Source organism: Lepisma saccharinum, chromosome 9 (assembly GCF_977018435.1).
Source record: "Lepisma saccharinum chromosome 9, izLepSacc3.1, whole genome shotgun sequence".
Classification (NCBI taxonomy): domain Eukaryota; kingdom Metazoa; phylum Arthropoda; class Insecta; order Zygentoma; family Lepismatidae; genus Lepisma; species Lepisma saccharinum.
The window spans coordinates 1,402,509-1,422,710 of NC_139237.1; the positions used below are offsets into that span (position 1 = coordinate 1,402,509).

The 20,202-nt window shown below is 38.2% G+C and overlaps 1 protein-coding gene across 2 annotated transcripts in view; it reads right to left on the reverse strand.

The window, feature by feature from the left end:
* LOC145991974 (uncharacterized) overlaps positions 1 to 19,205 on the reverse strand; it is a 169,928-nt gene extending 150,723 nt beyond the window's left edge. For both annotated transcript variants that reach the window (XM_083127967.1, XM_083127966.1), the window contains exon 1: positions 18,913 to 19,205. In XM_083127967.1, coding sequence (XP_082984093.1) covers positions 18,913 to 19,083 — 171 coding nt within the window. In that variant the 5' untranslated portion in view covers positions 19,084 to 19,205. The remainder of the gene's footprint in view (positions 1 to 18,912) is intronic.
* Positions 19,206 to 20,202: the final 997 nt, after the last annotated feature.

The window sequence follows — 20,202 nt, forward strand, 5'->3', positions numbered from 1 at the left end:
AATCCATTTTCGCTGCTAACAATTTAAAATAAGCCTTCAATGAATCAAGCAAGCAACAGTTAAAACACAAACTCTCACAACCCAAGATCAATATTCCACCAATGTTTACTGGCAGGGTATGGACCGAGTCTTTCAGGCACAGTCCACCCACTGAGAAAGTATTTTTGGTAATGAATAATATCTGGATAGCTGACAAGTCCAAATGAACTCCAAAAAACATGTGACAATCACAGATTTTAAGTTTACTTAAACATGCTCTGAATTTTATGACCTATTTTGAAAAACAGGACATTGCAGACCCTAAGCCTAAGGGGCACTAAAAAGTAAAAATTCTCATCGTATTTTTCATGTGAAACATTTATGCAAAAATTAATGATAATTTGCTTCGACATTTTTACCCATTTAATCTTTTCTAGAATAAAAAGCACTTTTTCTTGTATTCTCTTATTTCTCTTGACCTCGCACTCCCGATTTTAATAAGTTAACAATAATGCACCTCCAACTGCCATGAAGCAAGTGTGAGTTTGATGTCATGATGCTTGCGTTGTTTCCTTCCTTCCTACAGCAAGCCTGCACCCAGGATTTTTTGGAGGGGTTTGGGGGTCTGATCACAAAATGTGGAACAAATGGAAGATCCGAAATGCTGTTGGATTGATTGAGTTAGGTTATTTTAACTCAAAGGATAAAGGAACACTCACAAGGAACACCCATGCCCAGCTCGTAGCACATTGTGATAACCACTCCAACACAGTGGTCAGCGAAATGCTGTTGGAGTATTAGATGTGACTGCACCAATGTTATGGTAGTATTGCAGCTAGTGCTAAGTGTACACCCAACGGCAAAAATAATATGTCCATTACTAGTTCTAGTTTCATTCAGTCTGTTTTCCACAGTGACTGATGAAAATGGGTTGAAATAAAAACGCCTCTATACACATGTCAACATTAGCTTTGCATCAACAGAATTCCATCCCTTACAACACAAGATGTAGAATAAAAAACAGAATGAAAATAGAGCTGATGAACAATTTGCCGACTTTTATCTTTGCTATTGGCTATACAATTGTAGAGTTGCAATGTTATGGTCCAAAGTAATGGAAAAATCAATTCACCGATAGACCCCTCCCCTCCGCGATTCAGCAACACAGTTCCTTACAGACAAAGGTTGTCACATGGTGTACAGATTGGTGCTTATTATTTGCATTTAATTCTCAGAAGTATTCAAATTGAACGTGTTTTGCAAATTAACAATGTTTTCATTTTTCAAAAATTACGTTACACCAGCACCATTGAACAGCCATGATAATTCTATGCTTAGAAAATAAATGTATAATTTTAATTTTAAAATTTATAAATTAAATTATACGTATTAGCAATTATTATTAAAATGAAGAACATATCTAAATGTGAGTTAACCAAGAAAGAAGGAACATTTTTGCAATGCAACTGCAGTTTGAAAAAGGTTGTGTCTGTCCCGAACAAATCGGAATATCTTGTAGACTTGCATCAATGGCTATAAAATAAAAAAAATATTCAATGTTGCAGATTTCTAGAGCCTGCCTTTCTCCCCAAACAACCCATTCACATATTCAAGGATGAAATCAAAATTCTTGCAATATCTGACAAATCGTCAATGTAATTTTTCTCAGGTTTCTGTATGTTCACATTATAATATTTCGTAGTGGGTATATCCACATGAAGTGATACAACATTGTTGCTTGACCAATTTTAAAAAAGTATATTTTTTATGTGGTGTGAGCCTCATATGTTGACAGTTCAGAACCACTGTTATTTTATATTTACTATCACCGATTTGAAGATGGAGGGCATTTTTTTATCATGGCACGCGTCATTTTCTCCATTTGTAAGCATCAGCGGCAACTTTTTTTCTCAGCTCTGGTAAGTCCTAGGACAAAGAGACAAAATATGTGATGTTAAGCACATTATAGGCTACAATTATATTTGCGTATAATATCCTCAATATTATTCCTTTATAATACGTACATAAGTCAAAATTGTGTATCCTAATCGCTTAAAATGTCATTTTTGGACATTTTATTTAGGGGGAAGGCAGTTTGTTTAACACTTAATTTTTTTTTGTGGAAGTTCCTGTGTACCAATAGAGTGTATCAAAATTATTTGAAGCTTGAGAATTTAATCCTTTTTTTTCTACAGGGTCATAAACATGTACTTTTTGTTAAAAAAATCCAAGTTCAGGGTTAAATATCTCTGGTAGGCAGTTGTTTAAAAATCTGAAATTTGTACACAATACAGTACTCCATGATAAGTAACTTCAGTAAAAATTTTGAGTTTGAGATTCAATTGGTTTAAGAGATACAAAATGTGTTAAAAAAAATCAATATTTTGCATTAAATATGGTATTCCTAATTTAATTTCTTATTAACATTTTGTGTTAAAATTCTGCAAACTGTAATTTGGAATGTCAATCAACAACATTACAATCCTGAAATGGATCTGCAATAAAGTATATATATGAGGGCATGGTGAAAAGTAAAGCTTCCTAATTTTTTTTTTTTTTTTGTTACCTTCTAAACGCATTTTGGATTTTGATGACCTCCATCAGTTGCATTACATGACCTTCCACTTCATTCTCTCATGTACACTGAGAGAGCTTCAGCTGGGGTTTCCATTATGAGCATGAACAGCCCAATATCGCACAGTACTGATGTCTACGCATTCATCCCCATGAAGTGCCTTCAGTCTCAGATTAATGTCAATTTGTAGCACATTTTCTGCGGTTAGCAACTCGATCATGGCACACTACTTCAGGCACTCCACTATACCTGCCGCAAAATTAGTTTGGTATTGACGCTTGTGAAGCACGTGGAGAAAGTGGGTCTACGTCACTGCGGGAGGGTGGGTTGCTGGCATGCGAGCCAATCAAAATCTTCCCAGTGCTTCACTCGAGCCCTGGTTACCTAGCAACAGAAAACGTTTATCTCGGTGTTGCTGCTTATCGGGTGATTCTTCCTGCAAGCAGTGTTCATGTTGTTGGGAGAGGACGTGTTGTTTGTTTGTTGGGTTGCTGTGATACTTTAACCGGTCCGTTTGTTTAGTGTTTATTGAATTTAGAGTATTTTTTGTTGTATATAGTGTGTTATTTTTCTTGTACATAATTTTCTGTGTTTTGCTTGAGTATGTCGTGTGCTTGTGTGAAGAATGTCAAGCACAGGAGGCAATACTCGAGATGACAATGTACCAAAGAGGCCATTCACTAAAAGGAGAATAATTCCTCTCAAAGGCCAAACACGGTAGATAATTTGTTCTGAGCGCAAATAATTTGAGCAAGAGAAAAACAATGGGGGTCCAATCATTTCTGTAAATAAAGTTCTGGACAGGACTGCTGCTGCTGTTGGCGTGTCTAAGAACACTATTGTTACATAGGGAAAGAAAAATATAATGTGATGGAAATAAATAAATGTGAGGTTTCAAAACTGGAAACCCCAGGAAAAAAGAGGAATATCAGTAAACGCGTGACAAATTTAGATACCTTTCAGCAAGATGCTAATCGTCGCCATACTTACTCTTATTATAGGAGAAAAGATCATCCCGCTGTTGGGAAACTGCACATTTGGTTGAAAAATTCGGGACTTTATCAAGGTGGGAAAACATCTTTAAGGACAGTCATAAAATCTCTGGGATTCTCATCCAAAAAAATTAATGGACGCAAAATAAAGTAAAGTATGGAGGCATATGGGGATGTGGAGGTAGAGCTCCACACATTCTCGACCTAGGCCATATTATGGAGGTGATGTGGTGATGTGGTTCACCAACCGCCTTTACCCCAGGTTTAACCCAGGTACTCGCTTGGGCTGAATCGACCCCGAAGCCACTCGGGATATTTGATTGATTGAATGATTGATTTGTTGTTTTAAGTCCACTTTATGCACAGGAAGGCTAATCGGGACTGGACCTACAGTTTAAAGTGGGATCCGAACCACTGTACCATGTGCCTCCACCGGGTATCGAACCCGGGACCCCTTGATTACAAGGTGACGACATTACAACTACGCCATCGGGGAGTCCTGCTAGGGATATTTGAAAAAGTTCCACAAACCACCAGTCAGACACCCCACCAACTGGACTTTGTGCAATTCTGTTGCGGTATAATTGAAAGATTGGCAGACTTTAACGGCGACTTCGAAAAGAAATGATTATATTGAAAGTGTATATATTCAATATTTTCAGAATGGATTGAAAAGGTAACCTGTAAACAATGCTCGTTTCGTTAATTCGTTCATGTTTTAAGGGAAATGGATCTAAAGAGAGAAAACAATAACACATTTAATCATTGTTGTTGTCATCGTTGTTATCCCGTTTTCCTCGAAACACAATAACACATTTCATCATTGTTGTTCCTTCTCATAACACGTTTTCCTCGACACAGCGTCAGACTGCTGCACTGCATACTGTACCGCACGATATGGCAACATCGTGACGCGTGTTCGTTCAGCTCTCAATACCAAACTAATTTTGCGGCAGGTATAACATTGCATGGTTACATGCTGCCATTTTCCTTGCAATAGTTCAGCACCCCTTGGTGATAGAAGTTTGAAACCTTCAATGGAGAAGCGGGAACGTCCTACAAGTGCAATGTATGGTTGCTCAAAATCCAAAATGCATTTACAAGGTATATATATATATATATATATATATATATATGAACCTTAAGTTCAGCAGGCCCTCATATATATATACTTTATTTATTGCACATCCAATTCAGGATTGTAATGTTGTTGATTGACATTCCAAATTACAGTTTGCAGAATTTTAATACAAAATATTGATTTTTTTTAACGCGTTTTGTATCTCTTAAACCAATTGAATCTCAAACTCAACATTTTTAATGAAGTTACTAATCATTTATTTATTTATTTATTAACGCCTTGTTTTAAATGGCGGAGTTAAGGCCGTACAAAGCCTTTTCTTCCACTCAACCATACACATAAAATTACACATTATTATATTATACACAAAGTACATTAAGTAATTTCACATTATACTCATACACACAAGTCTTAACGTCCTGAATATAACACACAAAATACAAAATATATATGATATTGGAACGCAAAATTTAAAATTGTATAGAAGTAATTACAAAGTATTTTAAGAATTAATGCACTTGCATATGCCCTTTGGTCTGCTTGACAGGGAAAGATCTAACGAGAATTCTGAAGAGAGTGGCGAACACGTCTGCTAAAGGAAGCGATGGAGCTTACTGTTCTAGTGCTTTCTGGCAACTGATTCTTACAGCTGATACGGAGAAAGAGTTGGAAAAGAAGTTTGATCTGTGGATAGGGATAGAGAGAACTGAGGAGCTGCGTGATCTGGTGTCGCGATCGTGAAATTCGTCAAGAAATTGGAAGCGAGAGAGGAGTTAGGAAGGTGACTTGAGGTTGAGAACTTTGTAATGTAAAATCAGTGTGTGCAACATTCGTCTTTCTTGCATACGTAGCCACCCCAATTTGAGAAAATAAGGTGATAGGTGGTCCCAATATTTTAAATTAAAAATGTATCTTACGCAGGCATTTTGAACACTCTGCAGACGTCTAGCTGACTCACCTGTTAAGCCGGAATATGCTACGCCACAATAATCTAATTGGCATAAAACTAGGGACTGACATAGTTTGGCATTGATAGAGGTGGGGAGGAACTTGCCCCTGCGTCTTATAGAATACAGAGATGCGAAGGCTTTTCTACACGCCGAACTTGTGTGATGTGACCATGATAAATTTCCGTCTAATACAATTCCCAGATCTTTAACAGTTTGGTTAAATGGAATGTGAGTCGAATCTACAAGAATGGAAGGCTGAATGTTAAGATCTACGTAACGTTTCAGTTTATCGAAAGCAATCAAAATTGCTTGTGTTTTATTAGGGTTAATATACATGCCATTGTCTAGCGACCAGTTAACAATCCTTTCTATATCTTCACTAACCTTGAAAATGCCATCGCTTAAGAGTGGCCTGGAGGTTGGCATGAAAGTAGTTTCCTGGCCCGATGCGATACAGACACACCTAGCGACATATCAGAGGACTAGGAAGAGAACCTTCCTCCCTTCACCACCCCCTCTCCTCCGCGTGACTCCCGCAGTGAGGTTTCCAGGAAAAGGACACCCACCTGTTTCTTTTCATTCTGGTTTCGGAGGCTAAAATTTCTCCACTGGCAAAGCAATTCGCATTTCACTGCTTGCTGGCTGACTCTTGCTTGGAACGAGAAGAGTGGCAGGCTCCCGAGACAGAACCTTCATCGCTGAAGTTTTGATTGAATAAATTTGGTTGATTACAGTGGCTACTATAATTATGTTGAATTTTCTTGTTGAGGTTAGAATTATCAATTGAGAGTAAAGAAGGAGGTAGAGAATATCAGTTGAAAGAAAGTATTTTTTTTAAGGGGGTGTTCTTTTATACAAAATCGATATATAATAATAATGATAATAATAAGGCAAGAATTAGTAACAATTATTATTTCAACTATTAACGATTCGAGTCCCTATTAGAGATGGGCAGGAGCGAAACTACCTGGAATTTAAAAAGGGGAAACGTGGACATGCGTAATAACATATGGAAAAACTGAAAAGGAGAAAGACGGACAAAACAATGTAACAAAATGTACAGTAGTAACAAAGATGTCAGGAAACAATAGTATAATATTGAACATACACTTTGATGAAGTAGTTTTCTTTGTTATGATCTGAATTAAGTCCCTTTGCACAGTTCTCATCGTTGGAGTTCACAGCAGCTTTAATCGGCCAAGATTGATTGATTTTGTTTATTTTACTTCGCCTTTCTGCCACTCTTGGCTAATGATGATATGATGTAATCGATGAAGAGACGCTCACGAAGGACACGTATGCCCAGACCGGATTCGAACCCGGAACCACTGGCGTCGTAGCGAAAGGAGATAAATACTCCACCACGGGGCCGGCTAATCGGTCTAGGGTGGGGACAAACTCTCAGTGGTGATGGGAATCCCCTGTGGAAACATATGACCAGTTCCTGCATCACATTAGTTGCTTTCTCCTATTGTGATTTTTCCCAATGTTAATTGATTGCTTCCCAAGTGAAATTTCAGTCCAACTAATGATAGTATGATCTTCAAGGTCAGCACTATACGTGTTATGAAGAATTCGAAGTAATAATTTGTCAAGTTAGAAAGTCAGCAAAAATTATGTTTTTATACTAAATTTTACATTAATTGAAGATTTGCAAAGAAACAGTAAACCTTTTTGTTGGTTGATTGATTTAGTGTTTCAAGTCCACTTTATGCACAGTAAGGCTAAGAGGGACTGGACCTACAGTTTAAAGTTGAATCCGAACCACTACGTGCCTCCACCGGGTATCGAACCTTGAACCCCTTGATTACAAGGCGGCGACACTACCACTGCACCATCGGGGAGGCCAGTGTAAACCTTTTCGTAATCATTCCACTAAAAAAACAGATGTTTCTGTAAGAGCCACATCAAGTTTGTTTGGAAGTAGTGATGTTCTATGACTGACACACACACACACACACACACACACACACACACACACACACACACACACACACACACACACACACATATATCTCCTCAACAGGTCCTATAGACCAGCAATGTCAAACTCAATTCGTGAGTAGGGCCGCATAACGATAATGTCAAAACTATCCGGGCCACACATCTAGAACCCCAACACCTTAAAATCCAGAACCAAGGGGGCCGAAGGGAGGGGGGGATTCCAGTGATTATTATTGCAGCATCGATATGTAAATTATATAGACCTCCCCCCATATTTTTTCATGGTTATAGTATTTTACATGTTACTTTCGAGTATAAATTGGTTACAATTGTAACTGTTTGTTTGCAATTATAGTTTCGTTTCGCACAGATTTCACTGTTTTTTTTAACAAGCTTCTCAAAAGTGTGCAATAAGTTTTTTGTTAGCATGAAACTCTTAATGCAGACAACAAATGTTTTGTCAGTCATTCTTGATCATTCGGCTGTTTCATTAATCTTCATTATGGAAAACAACTTTTCACCAAGGCAAGTGCAACCAAAATTAATAAAATTTCTACAGCAAAATAGCTTATTCGAGGATCCTGCTATGGGAGATATAAGAAAAATCAAGGATAGCCCACCTATTCGAGTTGCATTGCAATTAAATAAGTTCCATTCGAAGTCAGGACTTGCACACGCAGCATCAAAAGAAAAGGGAGCAGAGCAGAACAAGATTATTGCCCTTCGCACCCTCTGAAGTCTTGAAACCTGTTTCCAACTTCATCACGTAGTATTTTTACTGTGGACAAATATTCCTGTCATTCCTAGTATTCCTGAGAAGTTGGGAAGGACAAATTATAACTTTATTAAAAAGTTTTAATATAACGGAAGACTGTAACTTTGCAAAATGACCTCCACTTCCTTCAAAATATCAGCCCTTGTGTCACGGGGAGGAATCATTCAAGTAGTTTTACTGTCATATCGAGATAAGAATCGCATCCACGAATTCACGGTAAATATGCTCTGCTTCTCTACACTCAAACATACACAAACGCATGGCCTTCCTGCTTTCTTGGTTTCTTGCCTGGGAAAGAGGCAATAAATCAAGCTGTGACAGCTACGGGACCTTCTGACGAGGGGACGGAACCCAGCTGTGCAGAGAATTAAAACACCCGCGCGAACTAGACCTCCCGTCAACCTGGGGCAATTTTCGAACAGAGACATCTAGTGGCCAAGTGGCGAACTATCATAAATGAAATTCGGCTGAAGCGGCCGTATCTTTCGCCGTCGATAATACATGACATTTTTAAACAATCATTTTGGGCTGTGCAAGTGACTTTTGAAAGAAAAGCCCTCCCTAGCTTAGTCATAGAAGGATTGAGCATTACGTTAGTATGCATCATAATGGCCATTTTCGTTGGTGCTACCCACAAATCCTATAACCATTCTTTGCTTATTTACGTATTTCCTTATGGGAAATTGAAAAAAAATAATGGAATTTGTGCACATTTATCGAACTGAAATTGCATAAATGTGTCATGTACTCAAAGTTTCATAAAGTAAGTTCACATCTACTGCGTGTTTTCCGGCAAATTTTTGTCCTAAAACGTTATATTCAACAAAATGCAAAAAAGCCCATGTTAAATTTAAGCACTTTTCACGGCGACCTTCGCCAAACTCCACCTCCCTCTTAACATTACTGGGGATGCAGAATAGTACAACTGAAGGTCATCGGCATACAGGTGATAAAGGCAGTGTTTTAATATATTTGGCAGGTCATTAATGTATAAAGAAAATAATAAAGGGCCGAGTATGCTTCCTTGCGGAACGCCACAAGTGATCTCAGATAGCGCCGAGCACTTGCCATCATAAACCACCCTTTGTTTACGTCCAGTTAAGTAGGATTTGACCCAGCCGGTTGCAGAGGTGGTGAAATGTAAAAAAATATTTTAGCTTGGAATTGAGAATATCATGGTCGAGTGACTGCAATGCTTTTGTGTAGTCCAATAAAACTAAAACTGTCGCCTGTCTGCAGTCCATAGCTTGTCTGACGTCGTCGGTTATGTGAGTCATGGCGGTGCTAGTGCTGTGATTAGGTCTAAATCCCGACTGAAACAGAACTTCATTTGTATGTCGGCTGATTTGGTCGTGAGCAATGCATTCTAATGCTTTCGATAGCGTGGGAAGAATACTGATAGGTCGGAAATTGTCAATGGAAGTGGCGGGGTCAGTCTTGGCGAGAGGAAGAACGTGTGCAATTTTCCACTTATCTGGAGAAATACCATAGCGGAGAGAAAGATTAAAAATGTCAGTGATGTATGGCAATACATGAGGTAAAATCATCTTTATTAGTCGCAATGGGAGGTTGTCGGCTCCTTCAGAACCAGATTTGATCCGACTGATTGCGGTTGCAACTTGGAACTCATACACTGGGTTAAAACTAAACTCTATCATTTCTGTTTTGTGGTTTGCTATAGTTCTAATAGTAACATTTTTAGCATCGTTATTCATTGAATTAGAGAGAGAAATATGTATTTAATTCATAAAGGGACGAAACACGAGTGGGATCTACGTTACGTTTCACTCCTAGCCCTAGTTTCCTTAAATGATTCCATAGCATTCGGGGGTTGCCTTGCATATTTAATAATTCATAAGAAAGCCTCCTCTTTGTGTTGCGCATGGCCTGATTACATCGATTTCTCAACACGCGGTAGTTATTAAAACTATTTAAAGTATTTGGAGATTTGAGGCGGTTGTCAGATTTAAACCTGCGGTGAGCCGAATCGCGCTCTGCCATAAGTGCGAGAATGCTGTCGGTCATCCAGGGGGAAGCAGGCTGCATGACGCATTTTTTGTTTAGTGGAGCATGTTTGTCGAAAAAGGTGTAAGATTAGACTATTTAATTCATTAAGCTTATCGTTAATATTAGTGAAGCTGTATATTGAATTCCATGGGGTTCTTGTAGCATCTTCGTTTAGTGAAGCGAGGTTAATTTTCTTTAAATCGCGGTATTCAATTATGTTTGGCTTGGATTTCGGAACATTGAGCGAGTAAGCAACGTAAATAAGGTCATGGAACGAGAGACCGCAGGCGCTTGTTTGTCCATGTTTGGTGATTCGAGACCAGTCTCCTGTTAAGATTACGTCTAGCCAAGAATGCGAGGTGGCCATGTGGAAGGTAGGATCGAGCTTCAAAATATTTAGATTGTAAGAAGAGATAGCAGCACGGAATTTATTTACTTCAGGTTTGTCAGTTTCTAAATGAAAGTTCAGATCGCCCAGTAATAATACATGCGAGTACATGGGAATGAGTTTAGCCAGTTCCTCTTCATCATTTACAAAGCACGTTCCAGGTGGACGGTACGCAACAGCCAGCAGTAGCTTCTGTTTGTTGATGGTAAGTTCCAGGAAAAGATATTCTGTCATTCGTGCATAGTTACCGTCAGATTTAGCCACAACCACCGCGTTAATATCCTCCCTTATCAGTGCTATCACCCCGCCACCTCGTTTCCCCCAACCTGTCATTTCGGAAGACGTTGTAGCCTCTCAAGGAGACCATGCTGGAGGGTGTGAGGGGATTAAGCCACAAGATACAAGAATGCAGTGGAGATTCAGGGGGGGAGAAAATAACTTTGAAGCTATCGAGGTGCGCTTTGATGCTCTGTGCATTCACATGTGACACCAACAGTGAGTTCGGACAACTCTTCAGCTCGTTTCCGAGAATTTCGGCTGTGCTGACCGCGGGGAGCGGAGTGCCAGGGCAATTAACAGAGCGACGACCCTCTTCAGAATTTCGTCCACTGTCACACAGATGCGTTGTTGCCAGATTAGCCATTTTTAGAATTGAGGTTTAACGAACAGAAACAAGATGGGAGAAGAAACATTAGCATACCAAAATTAAATTTAGAATTATTACTTACCCTGTCAAGCAGAATAGCATGGAGGAAAGCATCAGGGAATGACACACAAACGCACATTAAAAAATGATAACATAAACAAGAACCCGGACAAAAAACCCACATGATTTGAACACATCACACACACAATTATTCATACACAGCGTATCATAACGACAAGAGTCACATATGCTCTTCATTACACTTCATACTCAGTTCGCGTTGCACCACCATCTCAAAGGAGAACGTCAAGATCCTCGGGGGAAGATATGAGGTAGCGACGACTTCCGTGAGATGGGAAAATGCACCCGTCTTGGCTCCAGGCATTGCGTGTCCCTATATGCGATCCTTTGCCACCTGCAAAACCCTCTGTCTGTAGGGGGTTAGCAACTCTGTAATTAATAGGGACAAGTTCTTTAGCATATTCTTTGACTACCAAACCTTGTTCCTGGAGCGGTAGCTTACAAATTTCACTATGATGGGACGTTTTCCCGATCTCAAGACTTCCGCAGACGATCTTTTCGGAGGGCCAAGCCTGTGGCACCGGTCAACGTGCTCGAGCTTGATGTGCTGCAAGTGAAAAAAGTCTGGAGCACGATGCTGTCCATGTCTCCGTTGGTGGTTTCGGGGACCCCATGCAGCAAAATGCAGTTCCTCCTAGAGTACTGTGCTAGGTCATCTATTTCAATGGTGTTCTTCTGTATCTGCTTGTCCATGCTGTCTAGGTCTCGCCGCAGCACTGTCATGGAGTCGCTCGTCGATCTCTCAAATTCCACAAACTCTTCTCTGAGGTTCAGGAGTGACTTGCGGAGGTAAGCATCTTCTTGCACCGATCCATGGTTGTTTAGCAACTCATCAAGCCGTTGCTGGAATGCTTCCATACTTTTGCCTATTTCTTCCACACGGTGAAGCTATTGACCTGGCGGAAGATGTGGCAACGTACAGCGGTGGAGAATAGAATGCCAGGCTAGCTGAGGGGTGAAAGCGCGGAGCTCTATTCAAGCACGTCCATCCACTACAACTGTGGAGTTGTATTGTGTGCAAATTTCAGATTTTTAAACAACTCCCCACCAGATATTTAACCCTGATCTTGTTTTTTTTTTTAACAAAAAGTACATGTTTATGACCCTGTAGAAAAAAAAGGATTAAAGTCCCAACTTCAAATAATTTTGATACACTCTATAGGTACACAGGAACTTCCACAAAAAAAATTCAAGTGTTAAACAAACTGCCTTCCCCCTAAATAAAATGTCCAAAAATGACATTTTGAGCGATTAGGATACACAATTTTGACTTATGTACGTATTATAAAGGAATAATATTGAGGATATTATACGCAAATATAATTGTAGACTATAATGTGCTTAACATCACATATTTTGTCTCATTGTCCTAGGACTTACCAGAGCTGAGAAAAAAAGTTGCCGCTGATGCTTACGAATGGAGAAAATGACGCGTGCCATGATAAAAAATTGCCCTCCATCTTCAAATCGGTGATAGTAAATATAAAATAACAGTGGTTCTGAACTGTCAACATATGAGGTTCACACCACACAAAAAATATACTTTTTAAAAATGGTCAAGCAACCATGTTGTACCACTTCATATGAATTGACCCAGGAGAGAGGGCATGGCCCCTATGGCCCGACATCTGGGGATGGGCCTATCCTACAGCTTCAAACTTCAGCTCCCGGAAAACAGAAAGATATCTATAGGGTGAATGAAATTATTAATAATAATTTTTTTCAGTAATTTACTAATATTATCATTATTTAAGTATGATAAATTGCTGACGTGTCCCTGGAGATTTTGCACCACTTCACATTGAGATTTCAAATTTAAAGAACAGATGGGGCCTTGCATTCTAATTGCGCACAGGGCCTCGTGATATATTGTTATGCTACTGTCTACGAGCAATACATTACAATTATAGAATATGTTTTAGAGAGTGTTTAACATGAATGTATATTGTGCACTGCATGAAAGGCTAGAAGACTAATCGTGAAGACGAGGATGAGTGATGATATAATGAACAACACCAATGCTGAGGATGGGATTCAAACCCAGGACCCCAGGCATCGTAGCGAACTGTGCTAACTACTACACCAAGGAGGTTGAAAATTAAGGCTGACATCAGTGCATAGACACAGGTGTTTCTAATTTTTCTTATTTGATGAAAGGAATTCAATAAGAAACCCCGATGCAACACTCAGAACTTTCGGTGAATAAATTACTAGTCGCTCACCCAATATGCTTGCCTACCGAGGCAGCTATGCATGTTTATATTTTGTTTCACAAGTGATGGTGATAATGGTGAAAATATAACCAACACGAGGTTATCACTATAACTTGACTCAGACCACGAATAGAAGCTGGAACGTTTTGTAACAACTTTCAAAATTGGTATTTGGGATAAACAAGGATTCATTTACCTAGTTTTGTTTCATTGCTAAGGGCTCAACACGTCTCTCCTTTTGCTCAATGCATTACTTTATGTCACTTCTCAATCTCTTAGCTAAATCACGACAATGAGAATGAATGAAGTGAATGATAGGATAACCACAATGATACATCCATGCCTTCATCACAGTTTGACTTGAAACAACAAAAAAAATAATAATAATAAAGGGATTGAATCTTTTTTAAAAAAAGGTTTTCCTACATACATATTGCCTACATATCTTGGTGTAGTTTTAATCTTTTTTCTTATCATTAAATAGGGATTATTGATCCAGTAAACAAATTGATATGCACACACACACACACGCACGTGCATGCATGCCTAAGGTAAAGCACACATCCCGATGGCATAGTGGTAATGTTGCCTTGTAATCAAGGGGACTCTGGTACGTTGAGTTGTTGCTATAAGTCCACTTTATGCACAGTGAGGCTAATCAGGACGGGACCTAGTTTAAAGTGATCTCACTTTAAACTGTAGGCCCAGTCGCTATTAACTTCCTTTATATAAAGCAATCTGTCGGGACAAGTTGCACCGCTTTTCTACGTTTTTAGGCTAATTGTGATGATGAAGGTGAATGATGATTATGTCAAATGGAGTAAGGAATACTTATTAAGAACACCTATACCCAGCTTGGATTTGAACCTGGAACTATGAAGGTGGCAGAGAGTGATTACACCTTGATCCACCCAGAGGTCAGTTCAAATTAAATAATTTAATTCTGGTACATCAGATTAACAGATTTAAACATAATATAGGGTGCAGCACGAAAAACTAGCCCCGTTCCAATCAGTATACAACATGTACAGTACATTGGAAATAATAATTAAACATGTACTTACTGTTTACAATAGATGTTGAAATTGGTCACCACTAACCTGAAGACACATTTGCGTATGGGATAACATGTTTCACAGGACAGCTTGCAGTTCCACATGTACACTTTGTATACTAATCGGAACTGGGCTAGTGCCGCACACTGTATATTGCCATTTCCCAAGTTATTTTGCACAAGACTGTAAAACAGTGGTGTTAAGTTATTTATAAATATTCACATGTCATTTCTTATATTCCTGTACACTTGTCTACGTTAGCTACCGAGTGTTGATTGTATTTATCCTTCTCCTGAAGAAATAGCCATCCAATTGTTCGCAAAGCCCAATTTATGGCAATCTTTATATTGCATTTGCCCTTATACCTACTAAAAATGGTTTACATTCCCCAGATGGAAGTTCTGGATAAACTCCTGGATGTGACGTCTGAATACGTTCACCTGCAACTCACGACGCTTGAACTTTCAGGTCAGAAGCACGCACCACTTGCAACTTACGGGGTTTTAGGACAAAATTCACTGTCTGTACAAAGCAGTGGGGTTTCTATAATATCTACACACACACTGCACACATTCAGAAATATCTTCTAGAAATATAATTATGTAGGAACTCATTGAAAAATGTTAACAACTTAATAATGCTATGAGTACTAAACCTAACACACAAATTTAACGTTCTAGCCATGAGATTGGATTAAAATATTCATACTGAACTGATATCATTGAATTATGAAGTACTTTATGGGGCTCAAATTCCATTTGTTTTATTGCGATTTCAAGCTACTTATGCATTTTTTTCATGGTTCAATTTCGCTTTACGTCTGTTAACACACACAGCGGAGTTTTAGCGATTACTTACTGTGTGTTTCCTTCACACTGTTTTCACTTCCATGTACTTCTATATAATTCTGTACTTGCCAACAGCCATTCGGTTCGTTTACTTATCGCTCAATGTGATGGCAACTTTGCATTCTGATGTCAGACGAAGAATGCCTACATTGTTAGGTTAGGTCGGTAACAGATCGTTATATTGGAGACACATTTCTTCATTTTTACAGAAGAAACTACTTACATAAATGAGTTTCTCCAAGCTTTGTAACGTTCGTGGAGGTATTTTCTTTCATCGTGGAATCTATTAGACTGGCAAATCATATATTTTTCAAGACTAATATCCCACCGACGCACAATTGACATGCTTCCAGTAACCGATGACGTAACCCACTGTCTGTTTCACTCCTTTTTTTTTTTTTTTTTTTTTTTACTATGCTTGCATAACCCAACCAAACCTAACCTAACCTTATGGAAATGGTTCGTGGGGCTATCCATCAACTACCATGCATAATGGTTCGTGGAGCTATTCGTGAATGGTTCATGGGGCTATCCGTCAATGGTTCATGGGGCTATCCATCAGCTACCCGTGCATAATGTATAATTTCCACCGGTGACAAACACGATAGTAGGTATTTTTCGGTGAAGAAGGTTGACACACTGCATACCCACAACGTGAGTCAAGATGTGTCCGCCACATTGTGTGTTCCAGAAGCAAAGAAAGGAATAAAAAAAATCACTCTGTATGTGTATGTGTTTTCGTGTAAAAAGCATAATGGCACCTTGAACTATGTTCCGCAATACATAATTGATAAGCACGAACCATGCGAAACACAAAATATTCGATTTAAATGTGTCTCCGATATAATGAACAGTTACCAGTTAGGTCTGTTAGGTTTGTTTCTCTTAGCACAAATACACTGTAAATGCATTACTTATGCTAAGAGAACTAAACCTAACAATCCTAACCTAAGACCTTAGTCCACAACAATGAAAGCATTTCTGGTGACCTCAGAACACAAGGTTGTAGTCACATTGTGCAATAAGGGAGTCATGCATGCGAAATGGGGAGTTTTGCACAAGGTACCTCAAACATCTTATTTTAGCCCATAAATTGCATTGTTTCAAAATGAAAAATGTGCTTATGAGTTTCAGAAAGATTCCAATTTACTTCTGCATTCATTCTCACTAGTCCACGATAATTACTGTCGCATCTATCAATGGAGAATGCATTGTCCATGGAAAGCCCGCATGTTTGCAAAAGGTAATTTTAGGGGCTTTTCTCCAACATAAATAACATTTTTTTGAAATCTAAATGGTGATCATTACTTTAAGGAAGGTTCAAATTTTGTGTGACAATGATTGCCAAAATTCTACGATAATTAGTCTATCTGCTAGGACAATTTGAAAATATCATAAAACAATCAGAACGGTTACCCAAAAGTGTATTACGTGTGCGATTCTTTAAAAATGTAGCAAATTTTTACTTCATTTGTCTGTGAAAAACATAGGCTACAGATGCTAGTAACTTTTATTGGTAAAATGTGCAAATTATGTGCATTCACAAACATCTCAAGCTTAATGTCATTAAAAACAATGGTAACAGTATGGTATAGTGAAAACACATTTCACTCGTTTATTTCATAATTATTTACATTTGTACTTACCTGTTATGCATAGTGGAACATTTTTGAACGTGGGATTTTCCTTTTTTCACTGAAAAAAAAAAGTAATTTTTCACATTACAAGTATTTGTTGGGTAAATATGCGATAACGGCCGGACACCTTTAACTCATTTATTTCCTTAATTTTACCACTGGTACTTACCTATTTTGCCTTGCGGAACAATCTTTAAGGTGAAGTTATGCCTTTTTCCATAAAATACTGTCAACTTTTCATATTACGATTGATTATTCGTCTTACTTGTTCCGCTCCTGTAATAGACAATATGGCGTGCACTCGTAATGGATCATCGCGCGTCATGATGCGCCAGCTTGTGTTTTGTTGATTTTCAGTGCCCAAGCAGTGTTTCAAACCTTCATGACGGAAAATTACAAACTATTTCGATTTTTTTTTTCATGTTTACCTCCACAAACCATGCACGTTAGCCCCAAAAACCGTCCACGGCTAGCCCCACAAACCATTCACACAAGGTTAGGTTAGGTTCCATTAGCACTCATTTCACCCCTAAATTCATCGAAAAAAGAAAGTGCGGCAAAAATAGAAATTTTCGTAAAAAGAAGGCACGTTTGGAAACACTGCAGAGATCGCGTGACTTTCAACACTCTCGCCATCTGCACGCACACAATGGAAACAACAGCATAATGTGGCAGGCAATGCCAATTTCTTACGTAAAAAGTGATTAATTCTTGTTCGGCAGCATTAAACTACGAAGTTTTTACTTTCCGTGAAAGAAAATACCTCCAAGAACGTCCAGAATGCTAAAGAAACTCATTTCAGTAAGTACTTTCTCCTGTAAATTTGAAGAAATCCGTCCGGACGATATCGCATATTTACCATTTATTGTTCGTTGCTAATTCGCTTTCATTCCACACAATCTTGACTCACGTTGTCTATCGTCAGCTGATATGCAGTGTTTTCAAACTTATTAACCGAAAAATGCCACACAAACTATTCACAGAAGGTTTTTAAGCGAAAATTGATCCACAAACCATTCACAAAAGGTGAGGTTAGGCAAACATAGAAAATTAAATTGGAAAAAAAAAACGCTCACACATCATCTTGTAAAACTACCGTGGGTTACATAATCGAACGCATGGAACATTTGATTCACGTAGTCGACGGTAATGGTGGCAAGAGCTATCGTGCATCGGAAATACATTAATGTCGAAAAATACATGATTTACTGGCGGAATAAGTTGAAGGAAGGGAGAAAACACTTTCACGAGCTTCCTAAAGTCTACAGAAATTCAGTTCCATACGTAGTTTCTCCTGTAAATTTGAAGAAATGTGTTTTCACTATACCATACTGTTACCAAAAACAATAATAATTTCCATGTTAATTCATTTTGTTATTTACATGGAGTAGGACCACATTTCCCCAATACCTCTGTGCCCTGTACACACATGAAGTAGATGGCAGCAGCAGCCTGTATCCAAAATGACAGTAAACTAATGATTGCTCATAAAGAAAGAAATATATAAGTGTGTGTGGAAGGATATCGTTCTCCAGAAAACACACAGTAGCTACGTAATCACTTAGACTCTGAAAGTATGTGTAACACAGGCACAAATAGAAATCGAACAATGTAAAAAATGCCCGTGTGCCATGATTAATTCTGAACTAAACATTCGAAACTTGGGCCATAACAAATTTCACTTGTCACGCCATCATTATTCAAATTACTGCACACTGTGATAATTCAAAATATTACGTACGATGAGTGACACGCAGTTCAGTATTTTCCTTGGAATGTCCCTCTGTAGTCCTTCATGAAAAATATCGATTTTTAAACTTGTCTTCTTCAAACAAAGTCTGCATAATGTTTCGAAATCTTTCCCAATTTGCTGAGACGGTCCTGATAATTTTGGACTCATTTTTCCAAACATCAGTTTCACAAATCTATATTGCGCCTTTGGCAAAATTTATAGTACAAAAGACATTTAAGATGTAAACCGCAGTTTTAATTCAAAATGTTTCACCACGAAATAGTAATAAACTTGGTGAACTTTTGTTTATATATAAACACGGGATTCAACTAAATGACTACCACTAGAATGCACAGTAAAAGCAGACGGAAGAAGACCCTATTTATTACTTAAAATTCATTGAGATTGCTCAAAATTTATAAAATAATCATTTTATTCAAACTTTAATTAGACAAGACACCAATTTAGAAACAGAGCTCAAATTTCCCAATGATCTTCTGCATATTTCTCCAATGGGTAAATTGACAAATAATAATAGACTCTCATGGAGGTCTCACTTATCGCACCAGCATCTAGAGTCGTTTTCACGTTCAGAAGACACAATGGGCTCTTATGGACAATGCTTTTCTTATGGGAAATACGAGCGCGCTGTTGTGAAATTTCTCGATTTACAAATTTAGCTTACGTAAAATCGGTACCTGCAGTTTTGCAGGAAATTTTGTAGAGAATACGATGGTGAGCACAAAAAAGTGGTAACTTGTTTACATATTTTTAGATAAATTAAAAACGCAAATTTTCTGTGAATTTTTTTTTACATTGTTTTCATTCCTAACGTTGAAACATGCCGTAAAATTGAAGCATTCATTATGAAAAAAATTGACACTGTTTTTTAATTGTCATAGGTGACGGTGGTACTCAGAATTTATCAATACTTTAAAGCATATTTGCATTAAAAAATATTCAAATAAAATATGTGGAGATTTTTTATATTTGTGCAGTAGAAAATGTCGTCGCTGGCCATTTTTTGTTCTGTAATTCCAAGTAAAAACTTCCAGCGACAAAGTTGTAAAGAAAATAATGAAATTATTTTTTATAACCACTCAAAGGTTCCCAGAAATATTACTTCCATGTTTGGAGTTTCTTTTTAAACCGAACCGCGCTACTTTAATTTAATAATTGCCAATTATTTCCAATGCTGCTGTTGTGAGCAACATTAGTGCTGTCGCAAATACACGTTGTTTTTGTTTACATTACTGTCGACATTAATACTGAAATGATGATCACCTTTGATTCAGTTTC